General features: G+C 36.2%; 2 protein-coding genes across 4 annotated transcripts in view; both read right to left on the bottom strand.

Annotated features, from left to right (window-relative positions):
• Window positions 1-12168, bottom strand: part of LOC137921501 (uncharacterized) — a 28892-nt gene extending 16724 nt beyond the window's left edge. For all 3 annotated transcript variants that reach the window (XM_068764278.1, XM_068764279.1, XM_068764280.1), the window contains exon 1: window positions 11847-12168. In XM_068764278.1, coding sequence (XP_068620379.1) covers window positions 11847-11991 — 145 coding nt within the window. In that variant the 5' untranslated portion in view covers window positions 11992-12168. The remainder of the gene's footprint in view (window positions 1-11846) is intronic.
• A 718-nt stretch (window positions 12169-12886) lies between these two features.
• LOC137921620 (lipase 3-like) lies at window positions 12887-14512 on the bottom strand. The gene has a single exon (XM_068764419.1). It carries the CDS (start codon window positions 14510-14512, stop codon window positions 12887-12889), a length of 1626 nt encoding a protein of 541 aa, XP_068620520.1.
• Between the last annotated feature and the right edge of the window lie 1343 nt (window positions 14513-15855).

The raw sequence follows: 15855 nt of genomic DNA, 5'->3' as shown, positions 1-15855 counted from the left end.
AAACCGGCAGCTTCACGTAAACCTAACCCTAAAACATCAATAACAATTTAAAATAATATATATACAATATAAAATTGATGTGTCTGTTTGTATTATTAACCCTTTGCACTCCGTTGTCGCCGTATTTGCGACATTAAAAAGCTAACAATAAATCCGCTGTCGCCGTAGCGGCGACATGGTTGTTTTGCTGCCTTGGTGCCCTTAACAGTTAGGTAAGCAAAATAGTCTGTGCTTATCTTATAGTGTTTATGATACGTTTATTATGCTTACATTATAATAAGAGTAAAAAGTGCTCTATTTAAGTTTATTTCGTTACACTCATAACGTTATAACCCTAGTGAAGATGGAAGGCGAAAATTTTGACGATAGTTGTGAAATAAGTGATGTGGAAGATGAACTCGATTTTGCGTTGCTTGCCGACGATTTAAGTGAAATAGAATTAGAAGATCATTTAGAGACAGATAGTGACGATAGTGACGTAATAGTAGTTAGAAAAAAAAGAAGAATTGCAATTATTGAATCAGATTTAGAGGACGAAGATACACCATCTGTAGACGGCGATGTATGGAGTAATATTACGGGAAGCGACATTCCTTTGCGACATTTTATATAAGTGTGTAAAAAAAAGTAAGAACGAAAAACCACTGTCCCATTTGAAGTTCGTCAAGAGATTAGTCGATCAACTTGTAGGTGAATTCCGCGAAGATCGATCAAGACCTTCCACTTCAGCAACTGAAACAAGACTGGACAAAAAACTGCACATATTGCGAAAAGGCAAGAAAAGAGATTGTATTGTTTGTTCTAATAGACAGGAAAAAGGACAAAGACGCGAAACTTCGGAATACTGTGATACTTGTCCCGGTAAACCGCGAATGCATATGGGCAATTGTTTCGAAAGATATCACACTTTAAGAAATTTTAAGTCCTAAAATTTATGTTTTTCTTTTATAATATAAGTTAGAATATGTTTTGTTTATAAAATAGCTAAGAAATAAAAATTTTGTTTTATTGAAACGACTCTATTTTTCTTCTACATCATAGGTATGTACTTGGAACTAATATAGTGCTGGAGTTGCTGGTAGCCTCTATGCATTACTAGGCTGGAGTGCAAAGGGTTAAAATAACTATACAGTAATACCCCGCTTTACGCGACCCCGTTATACGAAGTTTCACTATAACGCGAATTGCAAATTTCGCGCTCAAATGCCTCGAATTACGCGAAAGAGTGCGTATAAATATAATGTAGTCATCAACTTCTCTATGGTGTCTTGACCATATGTCAAACAATTAAAAACAGTGTTGGGTGTTATTAACGTATTTTACAAGAACGTAAACAAAACGTTACCCAAAAGACAATAGATGTATTTTTCAGTAAAAAATAAGAGTATGTATTGATCGCATAAAGTGTTCCTAGAATTAAAGTGATTGATTAAAATGATTTGTATTTTTTTGTAATAATTTTTAACTATGTTTAATCATAAACCTCGTTATACGCGAATTTCAGTTAACGCGATTTTTTTTGGTACGTATCCCTCGCGTAAAGCGGGGTATTATTGTATATGTATATATATATAATTACTAATGTATGAAAACCTAGTCTATGTGCATTTACTATATAGATATAAATGAACGTTTATTCGTATGTCCTTTAGAACCATAAACTGTGTATTTGACCATGCAAAGTTGTTGTGCATGCATCTTAGTAAGTATGACCAATTTACTACAGATGGCGCCACTGTCATTCCAATGAATTTCATATATCATCTTCAAAGTTACTTCAAATGGATGTATACATTTTTACACACATATACACACACACACACACACACATATATATATATATATATATATATATATATATATATATATATATATATATCTCTACGGTACACATATCAAAATAAATTCATTGAAATTTTTGTCTAGACTGATTTGAACAGGACTACTGACAGGTAACTGATGTATATGATGTATAAAGTTACACAAGATATCTTATATCTTCTTCTTTCTTAATTTTAACTTCATAAATTGTTAGCAGCTGTACCAAAGCTTCTAGAACAAGTACGACGCAATAAAATGACACCAAAGACAGAAAATAAAATGGTTTATGAACTACTCGACAGAATTTACTTTGTACACTATAAGATATTTGTAATAGAAAAAAAAAATCGCGGCAATTTTTGAAGACTTTCCATTCAGACCGCGTGGGGCCTGTACGACCCACAGTTTAAAAATTAAAATGTTCGTTCAAAACGTATGCTTTACACTTGTTCAATACTGCAAAGCTATAATTAGAGAAAAGGATTTCGAATTCGAGTGCCGGTCTGGCGTTAAAATCAGGGAGGAGTCAATAGCCTCCCTGATAGGCGGAAAGGATACTAGGGAAGAATTCCTCTCATACTGCAAGGAAATAATTAAAAAAGTGATACAAAAAAAAAAAAATTTGTAACTCAAAATGTGATAAAAATGTAAACGAAAAGAAATAAAGATAAAATGTAACATGTAATGAGGGAGGAATGAAAGGTCACAGAGTAAAAGGGAAAGATAGCAGAAATGTGGCATGAAAGAATATGTGAAGAACGAAAGGAGAGAATGGAAATAATAAATAAATATGTGAAAAAATAAATTGCCCGTAAAGTCCCTGTCCCACCAAAGATAGGGGTACAAGAGGCCCCCAATAGCGGGGGCCATTTAAAAAAAAACTTAGAGAAAAGGTTATAATTTTAATATGCAATTTTAATATGAAGTTATCTATGTTAGACACTACAATTCATTTGTTTAAGAATAGTTTGTTTTTCAATGAGAACTGCAGATGGCCTGAACGGAAAGTGCAGCGGTTGTCGTGTACGTCCCACATGGCATGGAATGTCTTAACCCTTAATAATCTAGTTTCAATTTTGATACCAATCTTTTAAACCGAATGTTCACATTACAATTAATTTTTTTATAGGTTGGCTGTACGTATTTTACTGTTGTATAATATTCTTTTCGACGAAATTTAAAAAAAAACTATTTTTCCCTTCATCTAGACCTTCAAGCAAACACAGTAATATTAAAAGAAAATTCACTTTAGTAAATCAGGCTACTAAGGGTTAAAACCTTAAAATTAACTGAAATTTATTACTCAATCAATATTGAAATGTATCGATGTACAGAATTACATTTTATAGATTTACATATAGATTTTAAGGACCATATAGGAAGACCTTCGTAAGCGTATAGATACTTTCGAAATGTGGACATATAGACGCATGCTGTCCATAAGCTGGACTCAGAAGGTGACCAACGTCGAAGTTCTGAAACGAATCGGCCATATACGCGCACTAATGCTCACAGTAAAACGAAGGAAAATCGTTTACTTGGGACACGTTCTTCGACACCAACGATACAATCTCCTTCAACTTATCATGATGGGAAAGGTCGCTGGTAAAAGGAAGGTTGGTAGGAGAAAGAAGTCGTGGCTTCGTAACATTAGAGAGTGGACCGGAATCGCCAGCGCTGCTGAGCTATTAAGCAGAACCAAAAATAAGGAAGAGAGCAGGAAGCTGATAGCCAACCTCCACTAGTTGGAGAGGCACTTCAAGAAGAAGAATATAGATTTTAGCGACCTACATAGACATAGCCGGGCAGTAGAGGACTGATACTTCGATTGCAATTCGCGGATTCGATTCCGGAGATACAATTTAATATAATTTACATTTAATGCATTAATTATATAAGGTTGCCACTGTTCACAAATAAGTTTCCAGAGGATGGACAGCAGCGTCCATTGCGTTATATAATACCACATTGCAATCGCCAATCTGCACTACAATCGCCTTCATAGAGACAATGGTATATCCCCCATAGATATCTTTAAAAGAAGTCTACTCTTTGCATCTATCTATGGACTGAAACGAAAAAGTAGATTTATTATTAACCTGATTTTTATTTAAAAAAAATCTTTTTATAACCTACGACGTTTCATGATTGCTTATCATTTATATTGGAACTAGCTGATCCCGCAAACGTTGTTTTGCAAAAAATAAATTTAATTAACAAATACAAAATAAGGGTTTATCATAAAGGGGTAAAAATTTAGGGTTGTATGTATTTTTGTTTGCTGTATCGTAAAGAAATAAAAACAAAAAAAAATCGTCAAAAAATTAAAAAAAAATGTAAGGGTGAACAACCTTTATCACTTAGGGGTATGGAAAATAGATAGTAGCCGATTCTCAGACCTACTGAATACGCATATAAAATTTGGTAAAAATCGGTCGAGCCGTTTCAGAGGAGTTCAAGTTCGAACACCGTGACACGAGAATTTTATGTATTAGATAAGTCCTGTGTTTTTCTTATTATTTTGTATCCGCATGTAGTAACGTATAAATAAAATAAAGTTGAGTGGCAGAATTTGTACAATTATTAAAATATAGCCGCATGTGAACACATCTTTACATTTCTAGACAATTGTTAACCTCTAATCATCTGTCCCTATCGCTCGCTTACAGTTCAGCCGAAACAGCGCTATGTTAATTCCGACCGGAGAGTATTGTTCCACGCCAAGTCTACGGTATGCGATGCACCTCGCAAATAAAGTTCACGTTATATTTGGACGACCAATACTGTGGTCCTTAGAAACTAATGTATTATATATGCTTAACACTATTTCTATTTTTTTTTCGTTCCCCTATCTCGTGTGGGACAGGGACTATTTATTTCTAGTAATTTATTCATATTTTTTTATTATTATCATTCTTCTCTTTCATGTATCATCTTATCTGTAGTACTGTTTCTTTCATTCTACAATTTTCCCAGTCTTTCTCTTTCATTCCATTAACCATACATCCATCCTCAACCACTACATTCTTGGTTTCCTTACTATTTTATTTTGCAACATTACATTTATTGTTCAAATATTTAACACGTATTTTCTTTATAATTATCATCTTATATACTACTAGCTGATCCCGCAAACGTTGTTTTGCAAAAAAAAAAATAAGGGTTGATCGTAGAGGGGTGAAAATTTATGGTTGTATGTATTCTTGTATGCTGTATCATAATAAAATAAAAACACAAAAAATTTCGTTAAAAAAATAATTTTTTTTTTAAGTGTGAACAACCTTTATCACTTAGGGGTATAGAAAATAGATAATAGCCGATTCTCAGACCTACTGAATACGCATATTAAATTTGGTAAAATTTAGTCCAGCCGTTTCAGGGGAGTTCAAGTTCGAACACCGTGACACGAGAATTTTATATATTAGAAGATTATATTATATTTATATACTATTGCTATTTATTGCAGGGCATGTTTTTAAATTTCATTGGAATGATTACTTTTTTTTTACACTGCTGCTTAAGTGAAAATTGCCGATTCGGCAGGTGCTAGAAGCCAGTGCGTAGAGTGCACTTTGGCTGTAACATCTTTGATACGATAGCGCAACTCTGCTACCATTTCACCTGATCGGTAATCCGCCTTGCTTTCAAATCGCTTGGGTCGTCGCTCCATAGTGACTAGATTCAAGGGCTCCTATGAAGGGAACTTAGCTCGGTCTCGCAGTCCTCGATAACACAGGTTCCGCTTTTCGACTCAAGGGCACCCGAGTGATGAACCTTGGCTTAATTTGATGTTATTACTTGGCTAATATTACTATCACTCCGCAAAGAGTATCTCTTAGCGAACATCTCTTTCTGGCGCTCGGCTATTGACGCTTTTTCTCACTGAACAGCGCCTTCTGCCGCTCGGCTATAGACGCTTTTTCTCAGCGAACAGCGCCTTTTGGCGCTCGGCTATAGACGCTTTTTCTCAGCGAACAGCGCCTTCTGGCGCTCGGCTATAGACGCCTTTTCTCAGCGAACAGCGCCTTTTGGCGCTCGGCTATAGACGCTTTTTCTCAGCGAACAGCGCCTTCTGGCGCTCGGCTATAGACGCCTTTTCTCAGCGAACAGCGCCTATTGGCGCTCGGCTATAGACGCTTTTTCTCAGCGAACAGCGCCTTCTGGCGCTCGGCTATAGACGCCTTTTCTCAGCGAACAGCGCCTTTTGGCGCTCGGCTATAGACGCTTTTTCTCAGCGAACAGCGCCTTCTGGCGCTCGGCTATAGACGCTTTTTCTCAGCGAACAGCGCCTTTTGGCGCTCGGCTATAGACGCTTTTTCTCAGCGAACAGCGCCTTCTGGCGCTCGGCTATAGACGCCTTTTCTCAGCGAACAGCGCCTTTTGGCGCTCGGCTATAGACGCTTTTTCTCAGCGAACAGCGCCTTCTGGCGCTCGGCTATAGACGCCTTTTCTCAGCGAACAGCGCCTTTTGGCGCTCGGCTATAGACGCTTTTTCTCAGCGAACAGCGCCTTCTGGCGCTCGGCTATAGACGCCTTTTCTCAGCGAACAGCGCCTTTTGGCGCTCGGCTATAGACGCTTTTTCTCAGCGAACAGCGCCTTTTGGCGCTCCGCTATAGACGCTTTCTCTCAACGAACAGCGTTCATTTGTCTTTCATTAACGTGTCAATAATTGCATGATCATGGTCAATAATTTGTTTGTTAGCAACGCGACAGCTGCACACGCTTCCTGTGCGGATATTTTATCACATAACCAAATACGTGTCGTTCGTACAGACGATACAGCTGCTGAGAGAGTAATTCATTTTTAGAACCTCCGCAGCGAAAACTTTAACGGTTGTCATATACCGTGAGAACGCTATCTCAATCTAGCCCTACCCGTCGCTAGCAGTTTTACATTTAAAAAATGTTCACATTTAAACTGATAAACCACAAATTCCATTATCAGCCTAGGTTCATTGACCGGTTGTTACGTAAGATAAATATATTTACTTGAATTATCGCGCCGTTCCTAAACTTTCCGGACAATCTGGCGGTTTTTTTTTTCTATCTCTGATAAGGCCATAACAGACTATTTCTTCGATTGAACTAAACTTTAGAACGAAACCCGAATTCTTCTCTTCTACTAATTTGAATTAAAAAGAAAACGGTGAACGTGTGATGACATGTCAAGTTGTAGTTGACATAAGAATTTATGTAAATTGTAAAATTCATGTCAGGCTCACAAAAAAAAAAAAAAGAAAAGTCGCCATGGGCGAAGAAAATATGTCTCCATCTCAAATTTATTATTTATATTGTTTTTCTTACTGGTCATATTATGAACACCCTGTGTAAACAGGTGCATTATCATTTTTATTCCTTAAACTTTTAATTGAACCATTCGAATATTTTGTTTCTGTTGCACTAAATAAATAAAATGACAGCGCGGGAAATCGACTGCCAAAAAAAACGCCATTGTCGCCGGCGGGCAGCGTTCTGAAACACATTTCTTTTCAGTTTTAAAAATAAACCGCCCATTAACATGGCGGCCAAGGGGCTGACATTACGGCGGTATTCAGTGGATCGCTCCATTTTCGCAACCGTGTCAGCGGCAGCGTGCCGACAGCACCGTGTGTAAAACTTACGTATGATGACGTCATATACATGGGATAAAATTCATGCCTCAGAATTACGTACGAAAAATAATTAAATATGATCTAAAATATAGATTTTTAAATAGTTAGTACTATACATATACTTGCATGGTCATACTTGTATGGAATTCTAGCAAATCTGAACAGATTTACTTATATCATATATGATTTGTATAAAATATATCGATATTTGTTAAGGCTTCATAGTATCTAATAGATTCAGGCGTTACCTCGCGGAAGTCCATCCTAAGAAAGGGACTAATATAAAGCTGTACAGCAGTAGTTGTGCACCGTGAGACCATTAATGGTGGTAGTTGTGTTTCACATTGTTTGCTGTATGCTCATTTATCAGCAGGCTGGTGGACGGTGCACTTCATTGCACAACTACTGCCGCATAGCGGAAGTAGCTATATATTAGTCCCTTTCTTAGTAAGGCTTCATAGATTGAGTGGCTACCACGGTGGACTGGCAACATAGTCAAGGTCACAGGAAGTCACTGGATGCAGGTAACGACAGACTGATCATTGTGGCAGTCTTTTGGGGAGACCTATAGCCTTGCTTTGCATCTATCGGCTGAAATATGGTGCATGACAAAACTAATTTTTTTTTTAATATTAGTGTATCTTGGTTAACTTTCTAGGACTTCAATGAGTACAAATTTTTTTTATAATACAACTTAATAATGAGAAATTTTTATATTTCATATTTGTACAAACAAATGTAGTGTTGGATGTATACCCACTAGGTGGATACATTACCTTGTATTTTTGTGAAGTGTCAGTGTCTATGAAGATATTAATAATATTAAAATTCTCGTGTCACGGTGTTCGAAATTGAACTCCTCTGAAACGGCTTGACTGATTTTTACCAAATTTAATATGCATTTTCAGTAGGTCTGAGTATCGGCTACTTTCTATTTTCTATACCCCTAAGTGATAAAGGTTGTTCACACTTAAATTTTTTTTTTTAACGTAATTTTTTGTTTTTATGATACAGCATACAAGAATACATACAACCATAAATTTTCACCCCTCTACAATCCTTATTTTTTATTTGTAAATTAAAATATCAATTTTTTTTTGCAAAACAACGTTTGCGGGATCAGCTAGTAAATATTATATTATTATTGATGTGACTTGAGTGAAGTCAACATTCAACCTTATCTAAAAGATATTGTCAAGCAGCACATGGCAGTGTTTTTAGATTATTCACACCAACTTCTTCTGATATGACCTAGTTTCAAAAATAACACCTCATATCTCCGGGTCAGGTCTCTGACATATGATAAGATAATAAGTTATTCAATTCAAATTTATTACAATGATATATAACATGCATGAATGCAATATAAAATTTAATTTATTATTTTAAAACATTACTTCTTATTTTAAGTTATTCCCAGTGATGTTTTTCACTTTAGATATATACTTTTAATAAATTTTCTATCATATATAATCAAAAGATTACTTACTTTTGATTATTTATACCTCATTGTTACTAATACATAAAGACAAAGTACTTATTAACAATTTTAATGTTATACATTTTATGTCTCCTTAAATTTAAATTAACATTGTTTAGCACCCAATTAATAAGGCATTTGCTATATTTACACAACATTAATTTCATCCTACTATATTTTTTTCTTCTTCTTTTCAGCCAATGGATGCCAACTGCAAGGCATATGCCTCCCCCAAAGATTGTCTTGATGAACTGTCCTGCACTGCTCGCACTTCCTGCGACCTTCGCTATGTCATCAGTTCACCTTGCGGTGGGCCTATCCGCGTCGCGTTTAGTGACTTGTGGTCGCCTCTCAAGAACCTTCCTATTCCTTTACACAAATGTAATTTGACATGGCTTTCAAATTTATTTATCCCTGAATATATTTAAGTGATTGACAGTACAAATTTTTACTGAAATAGTAATGGGGTTCCAGTATCTTGAAATACCCACTCAAGCTGATCTACAATCCACTGGTGAACTTTATGTTAAATAAGTTAATTTAAGAATATCTTTTAGACACAAGCAATATTGGAACCAGAAGACTACAACAAGTCTGATTATGTTAGGTACATTTAAAACTCAATTGCATTGTCTATAAAGTAAAATATATTAAATATGATAAAATAAAACTAAATACCAAGATATGATGCAACAAGCTATTTATTTCACTATAGTGGAATGCTATTATTTAGGCTAATAGATAACTGCTGATGGCTCCAAATCAGGGATATTTTCAAAAGACTTAAATATAATAACTACACCACTAGGTAACTACAGCACAGTGTTCCAAGCTGAATGTGTAGGTATCATAAATGCTGTTACCTCTATAACTTTTAGGAAGGTAAGAGGTAACACCATTTGAATACCGTCCGATGGTAGGGTGGTGTCATCAGCCCTTAAGAGTCACATTTTTGACTGCTTCTTTTGGCCGGGGTCTTAACTGTTCAAGCTGTTTTTAACAAACATTTGTTAATTATAGTTGTTACAGTCAGTTTTCTGTTCAGGGCATGCCTGGCAGAGGATGAGACTGCTGCCTAAGTCTACTTTAGTGTCCCGAATGCTAAGGTGAAGCACCCTACAAGGCAAATCATCAGCGAGGTTCCTCCCCAATATGCCAGCGATATCAAAGGCCTGTTGGGATAATTCAAAGACTTGGTTAACTAAAATAAGGCTAACCCGGATGCAAAATGAGCATAGTGCTGCTTTGTTGCGAAAACCAACCTGTAGAGACAAGACAAGAACTGGACCTGACTGCAAACAGTTGCCAGTGCTGCAAGACGAAGGGGAGAGAGAATACTTCCTCAGCTACTGGAGGAAGGTGGTAATAAATGCAATAAGTAAAAATAAAATGAAAACTAAAATATAAAAATAAAAGGAATAATATGTATGTTGCAAAATAAAATAAACTTAATAGAATTAAAAAGTCCCTGTCCCACACGAGATAGGGGAACGAGAGGTCCCCAACAGCGGGAACCATTTAAATAATAAAAAAAAAAACAGTTGCCAGTGTGAATACACTCCACATACCCCAAATCATCCCTAATTTTAACTACCACACATCATAGTCCACTTTGTGTATTTTATCAAAAACAGCATTACAATGTAAACCAAATATAACATTATACATTATTGTCTTGTGTAGTTCAATTTATTCAATTTAAACATGAGGGAGCTTTACACTATGAAATTTATTCCAATATGACTTAAAATAGATATGTAAATATCATTATATATGTAAATTTAGTGTCCAATACATAGTTATATATTTACCTACATGCAGTAGGTAGCCAAATACAAAAGTATCAGCAAGGTGGTAGTTCATTCCAAAATATTAACTGCTTATAATAAATAATGCAGGATGCAGGCCAATTCAAATAGTCCTATCGGAAATCTATAGGGCAAGCCTAGTGACAAAGCAAGAATAGACTCCAATGTCTATATATAGTATGAAATGGAAACTTAAAAACTATTCAGAGATATTTTTCATACTTTAATTCTACCCTCAAATATTATTATAAATAGGGAATGGGAAAGTAATATATACTGTGTATTTTCAATAAGCTCCTATGTTGTGGAATAGCTGCTTAAAGTGTTTTTAATACATAAGGAATTTGATGAGATGTTTAAAGACCAAAAACAGACTGTACCAAGTTAGAAACATATTAAGTATATTTTATAAACATGAAACAATGCTGGTATTTACATAAAGGATATCAAATCAATAAAATGCAAATATCTTGTTTGAATATCAACAAAACGATAACAGCGCCACCAAGCGAAGCGCGTGATCGCTGTACCAAATAAGAAATCGCGGCGGCCATCTTGTACTCCTTGACCGCTGTCAATTTACTGTCATTACGACATTTTAAGTCAATGAGATTTCAATAACAATAAACAAACACAATCACATAACATTTTATACACATTCCTATTTTAATTGGTTGAATCTTTCAAAAATTACAATTGTAGACCTAAGAAGACTAGGGTAATGCCGAGCAGTAACATGGCTAAAAATAACCATGGCACGTGCCAAGTTTTCTTAATGTCCTAAATAAATTAAGACGGCAATGCTTTAAGTGGAGAAACGTTATAGATTAATTGCTAAATATGATTTACAAATTACTTTTAGCTATATATTCAGTCAAGATAATAGTAAGTACGAGAACAATGTGGCGCATTGGCGCCATTTTTCTTTTGCAACACCGAGTTCCTAGGTGACGTAACAGGTATTTAATGTGTTCCGCAGTGAACCTATATGCTTTTTAACTACACATAACGCGTTTTTAAAGACGTTTTCATATTATAAAAGCGTTGTTTTCGTATAAATGTCACCTTGACGTATGTCAGTATGACAAGCATGGCGGAAACGTGGCGTCGTTAGGCCGGCTTACCTCCAGGCGACATGGAGTGTCGGTTACTGACGCGGGCGTCCCTGATGATGTCCCTCGTTATTTCTCTAACGTCACGTCTTTGCTGGTATGCCATGTCGGGCCGGTCGCGTTGATTCTCTGCTATACCGGCCGTAGGTGGTAACATCGTTACTTAATCCATTCGAAGGCACTTTTCTCACTCTGTCACTGGTGAAACAAAACAACAGTTCACTGAATGTCAATTGGTTGAGGTTATTATTATAAACAACAAGCGAAATGAAAATAATCGGTCGTAGTACGCGCTGCAAACCGAACTGGAGCGCGACTATGTCTACACAGCGACGTTTGGGGGGACGGCGGGAAGCTACAGCGCCGCCGCGCAGTCGTCTCGCTCTAACCCGTTATAAAACATATATATCTCTTCCGGTCGCACTAGAACGCTTTAGTGACAGAATGGAAGTGTATGTCAAAACAAAGCGTGGGCTGTGACCGCATATGCATTCAAATGTCATAACGTAACCGTTTATACACTATTCACACGCCATCTATATTCAAAATTTTGTTTGTTCGATATCCTAAAAATTAAAATCAAGACAAACTACACATGACAGGCACAAAAGCGCCTTTATAACTGAATCTACGTGATTTCTATACTACACGCGTTCTTACGCTTAATCTTTTTGAATATTCTTTTATGATTTAATACGTAATACGATGCTGTTACATAAATATAATATTAATCAGAACGTTCATTTACTTCGATTAAATAATATGATACCAATGTGTAATTTAATAAGAATTAATAAATTAAACTTCTATGTTTGTTGATATAAAGATTTTTTTGATAATTAAGTTAATTTATCGCAGTAAATACGATGTTTTGCTAATAATAGAGATTAGGTTATGACGAGTTTTAACCTGTGATAGAAATAAAGACAAAGTAATTATTAATCATCGTTACGGACGGATTTATTTCTGTATGCATAAAAAATGTAACTGTAAATACAATATTAGAACAATAACTTAAAGAAATGCTTATGTTTTAACAAAAATAGATTATATTAGTTCATCTCCTGGTTTTGCTTGATATTTTTGATTAGACGTTCGTAAACAGCTTGAGGTGCCTTATCGGAGAACAGGAAATCCGTATTACTGAACTGTTCTTCGGTTACCAAGTGGTGACCTCTTACATTAGGAAGCTCTTTGCGTAACCTAGACACGTCATCGGGGTGTGACATCCAATCATTCTTGGTGGAGTACAAGACAACTGGTGCTTGAACATTGGACATTTTGTATTTTGGCGGTTGAGCTTGACCGTAGACTTTCTGATTGATTTCAGGTCCGTGGTCGAACTTCCTGAACTCGTGGGATGCTACTCCTTGTCCGTAATGCCGTATTTGCCTCGTGGAAGCGCCCGCTGGAAGGTGGCCCATGACAACGGGGGCCATGTCGGACTCCAAGTCTCCAACTCCAGCCATCACGAAGTTAACGTTGGAACAGATCGCCTTACAGCCTATCTCATTCTCGCACATCTCTCCGCCGACTGTGTGAATTAGTTCCTTGGATGGTTTGAATTCACCTGAGCCCAGTTGCTCTACTAAGCGTTCGTAGAAAGGACTGTTTGATGCGATCATACGGAGAAGGGGGCTTCGTACCTTTGTCATGTAGACCATAGGCGCGATGGCGTGGACGCTTGCAATTTTGCCATTGTACTCTGGTTTTGAGGCCATTAGTGCGAAAATAGCGGTAGTACCTTGAGACACTCCTACGTAGTTAAGTTTTCTCTGCTCTGAAGTATTAAGGGCGTAATCTATCATGGCTGGTGTGTCATGGAGGGCGATTTCGTCGTTGCTGTACTGCCAGAAGTCTTGTTGTGCCTCGTGCTTGCTGGCGTGGCGCCTTGCGTATCTGCTTCCACGGTTATTACCAAGCCAGACGTCGTAACCCTGGTCGGCGAGCATGTAAGCGAGTGATTTTTGCGGGCCCATCAGGAGCCAGTCGTCGGAGCTTCCCATCAGACCGTGGGCAAGGAAAACAACTTGTCTTCCGTTGGTATTCTGTTCCATTCGTGCATTCTCGGATTGCTTCGGTACGATGCGGAACAATGTGAGGTAATATCCGTCGTCGGTCTTCACCGTGTGTTCTTCCACATTGTAATTATTCTTTTTGAGTAGCTGCGACGAGTTCAGACGCATGTCTTCGTTTTCCATTTTTTCACCTGCCAAATACGACGAGTGGAATTGTTTTTTTTCCTCTTCAGTGAAATGCCTCATGGTTTTGTAGGCTTCGTTGAATATTTTCTCGATCTCCCTCTGATCCTTTATAGGCGAATTCGGTCCGGCTGCGAATTGTACGCCTTTCCAGCTGACTATGTCTCCATAGGTTGGCCTACTTTCGTCCTGGTTGACCGTGGCTGCAAACAAAGGAGTATTCCAGTTCGTCATCTCCTGAAAGGTTGCGCGGTCTTGGCTCATATCGTCTAAGTATTTTTCTTGGCTTTCGGAGCTATCGGCGCTGCGATGGTGATGATGTTTATGATGGTTTCTATGGTGTATCCCTCGAAGCTGATCGAAGTCCAGAGGCTGGGCCTTCATGCGGTCCATTTCGGGGTAGTAGTCATGCCGGAAGATGCTGCCCGCAATACCGCGGGTTAAAGCTAGGCAGAGCAGTAGTGCAAAAGCCTTCATGTTGGCAGCTATTGCGGACTGTAGTGGACATCTATCCGTCATCAGTTTTTATAGTAAAATTTTGCCAACTCTGCCACTTTTGGCCGCTGGGGCCGTTGCCATTTAACAGCTATGTCAGCAGATTTTGTCCGAAATTGATGAGTGCGTTCATTTTACCTGCATCGCTTTCAAACCACGTTTAAAGAATTAATAATATCTAGTCAAAATCATTCGCAATTCATATTTTTATATTGCATACGTTTCACGTTATTTTTTTTTTCATTTCCAGATGTCAATGTAAATTAAAAAATCTTTTTTTTTTTCGTGAATGAAGAATTAACTAATTTAATATCATGTCAATTAAACTTATTATATTTCATTTATTTTGCTAGATATATTAGATGATTATTTATATACAACATACACGCGAAATATAATTATTCTTAATTGAATTTTGGAACATCTACTAGCCTATTTAATATTAAAACAAAACTAATATGTCATTTTGAATTGAGGTATCATCGATCTTTTATGGCGAATATTATATATTTTGTAATGATTAACAAGTTGATTGTAACGAGCATGATTATAATATTTTACAATTTAAAGATAGCTTAAATTAAGCCATATATAAAAAATCTTGTAAAACTCATAAAGATATGATTGAATTAATAAGTAAGCCATCTATCAGACAATATTTTATCTCTTATTTGACTTGCACATTTATCTTGTACAAATATGTTAAAATAAACCTCTATTTTAAGTTATCTAATAAGATTTGCTTTAAAAATAATATATGTAACATATATTATTTTTATCTACACATCACACGAATTCTTATGCTGTACAGAAGTTAATTACAATAACCAAGAGGGCGTCATATTTAGTTTTTTTATCTGAATCCGTTAGCATAAATAATGAAATATTTCTATAATAGCTCTGAATGTTATATGTATTATATAGCATATTTTTACGTTAAATACTAAAAAATATGGTACATTTTTATTGTCATTCTACAATAAATATTTTTGTGGATACGTGTAAAAATTGCTTGAAAAATAATGAAACAGTATATAGGTTTTTGGGTTAAAATATTATATTATATATTAAATAATATTACATGAAACCTGCTATGTACTGTTTTAGCGATACACGCCATCTAGTGGGCTATTTGATAAAGCTCTAAATGCCTACTGCACTATCAGTACCTAAACTCTATCGAAAAGAAAAATTATTTCTAAATTTAACACGCAATGTTTGTTTTTCTCAAATGAAATCTTAAGAAGAACATTTTTTGCATTTTTAAAAATAAGAGGGGATGGATAATATTATTTGTTATCAGAAGCAGAAGTAAGAACAAATTA

This window comes from Battus philenor, unplaced genomic scaffold, assembly GCF_028537555.1.
Source record: "Battus philenor isolate CCGP_79_NKW_IND1 unplaced genomic scaffold, ilBatPhil1.0.hap1 SCAF_19, whole genome shotgun sequence".
In the NCBI taxonomy this organism is placed as follows: Eukaryota; Metazoa; Arthropoda; class Insecta; order Lepidoptera; family Papilionidae; genus Battus; species Battus philenor.
The sequence above is the reverse complement of the archived record's forward strand: the minus strand, read 5'-3'. Positions and strand labels throughout refer to the sequence as shown.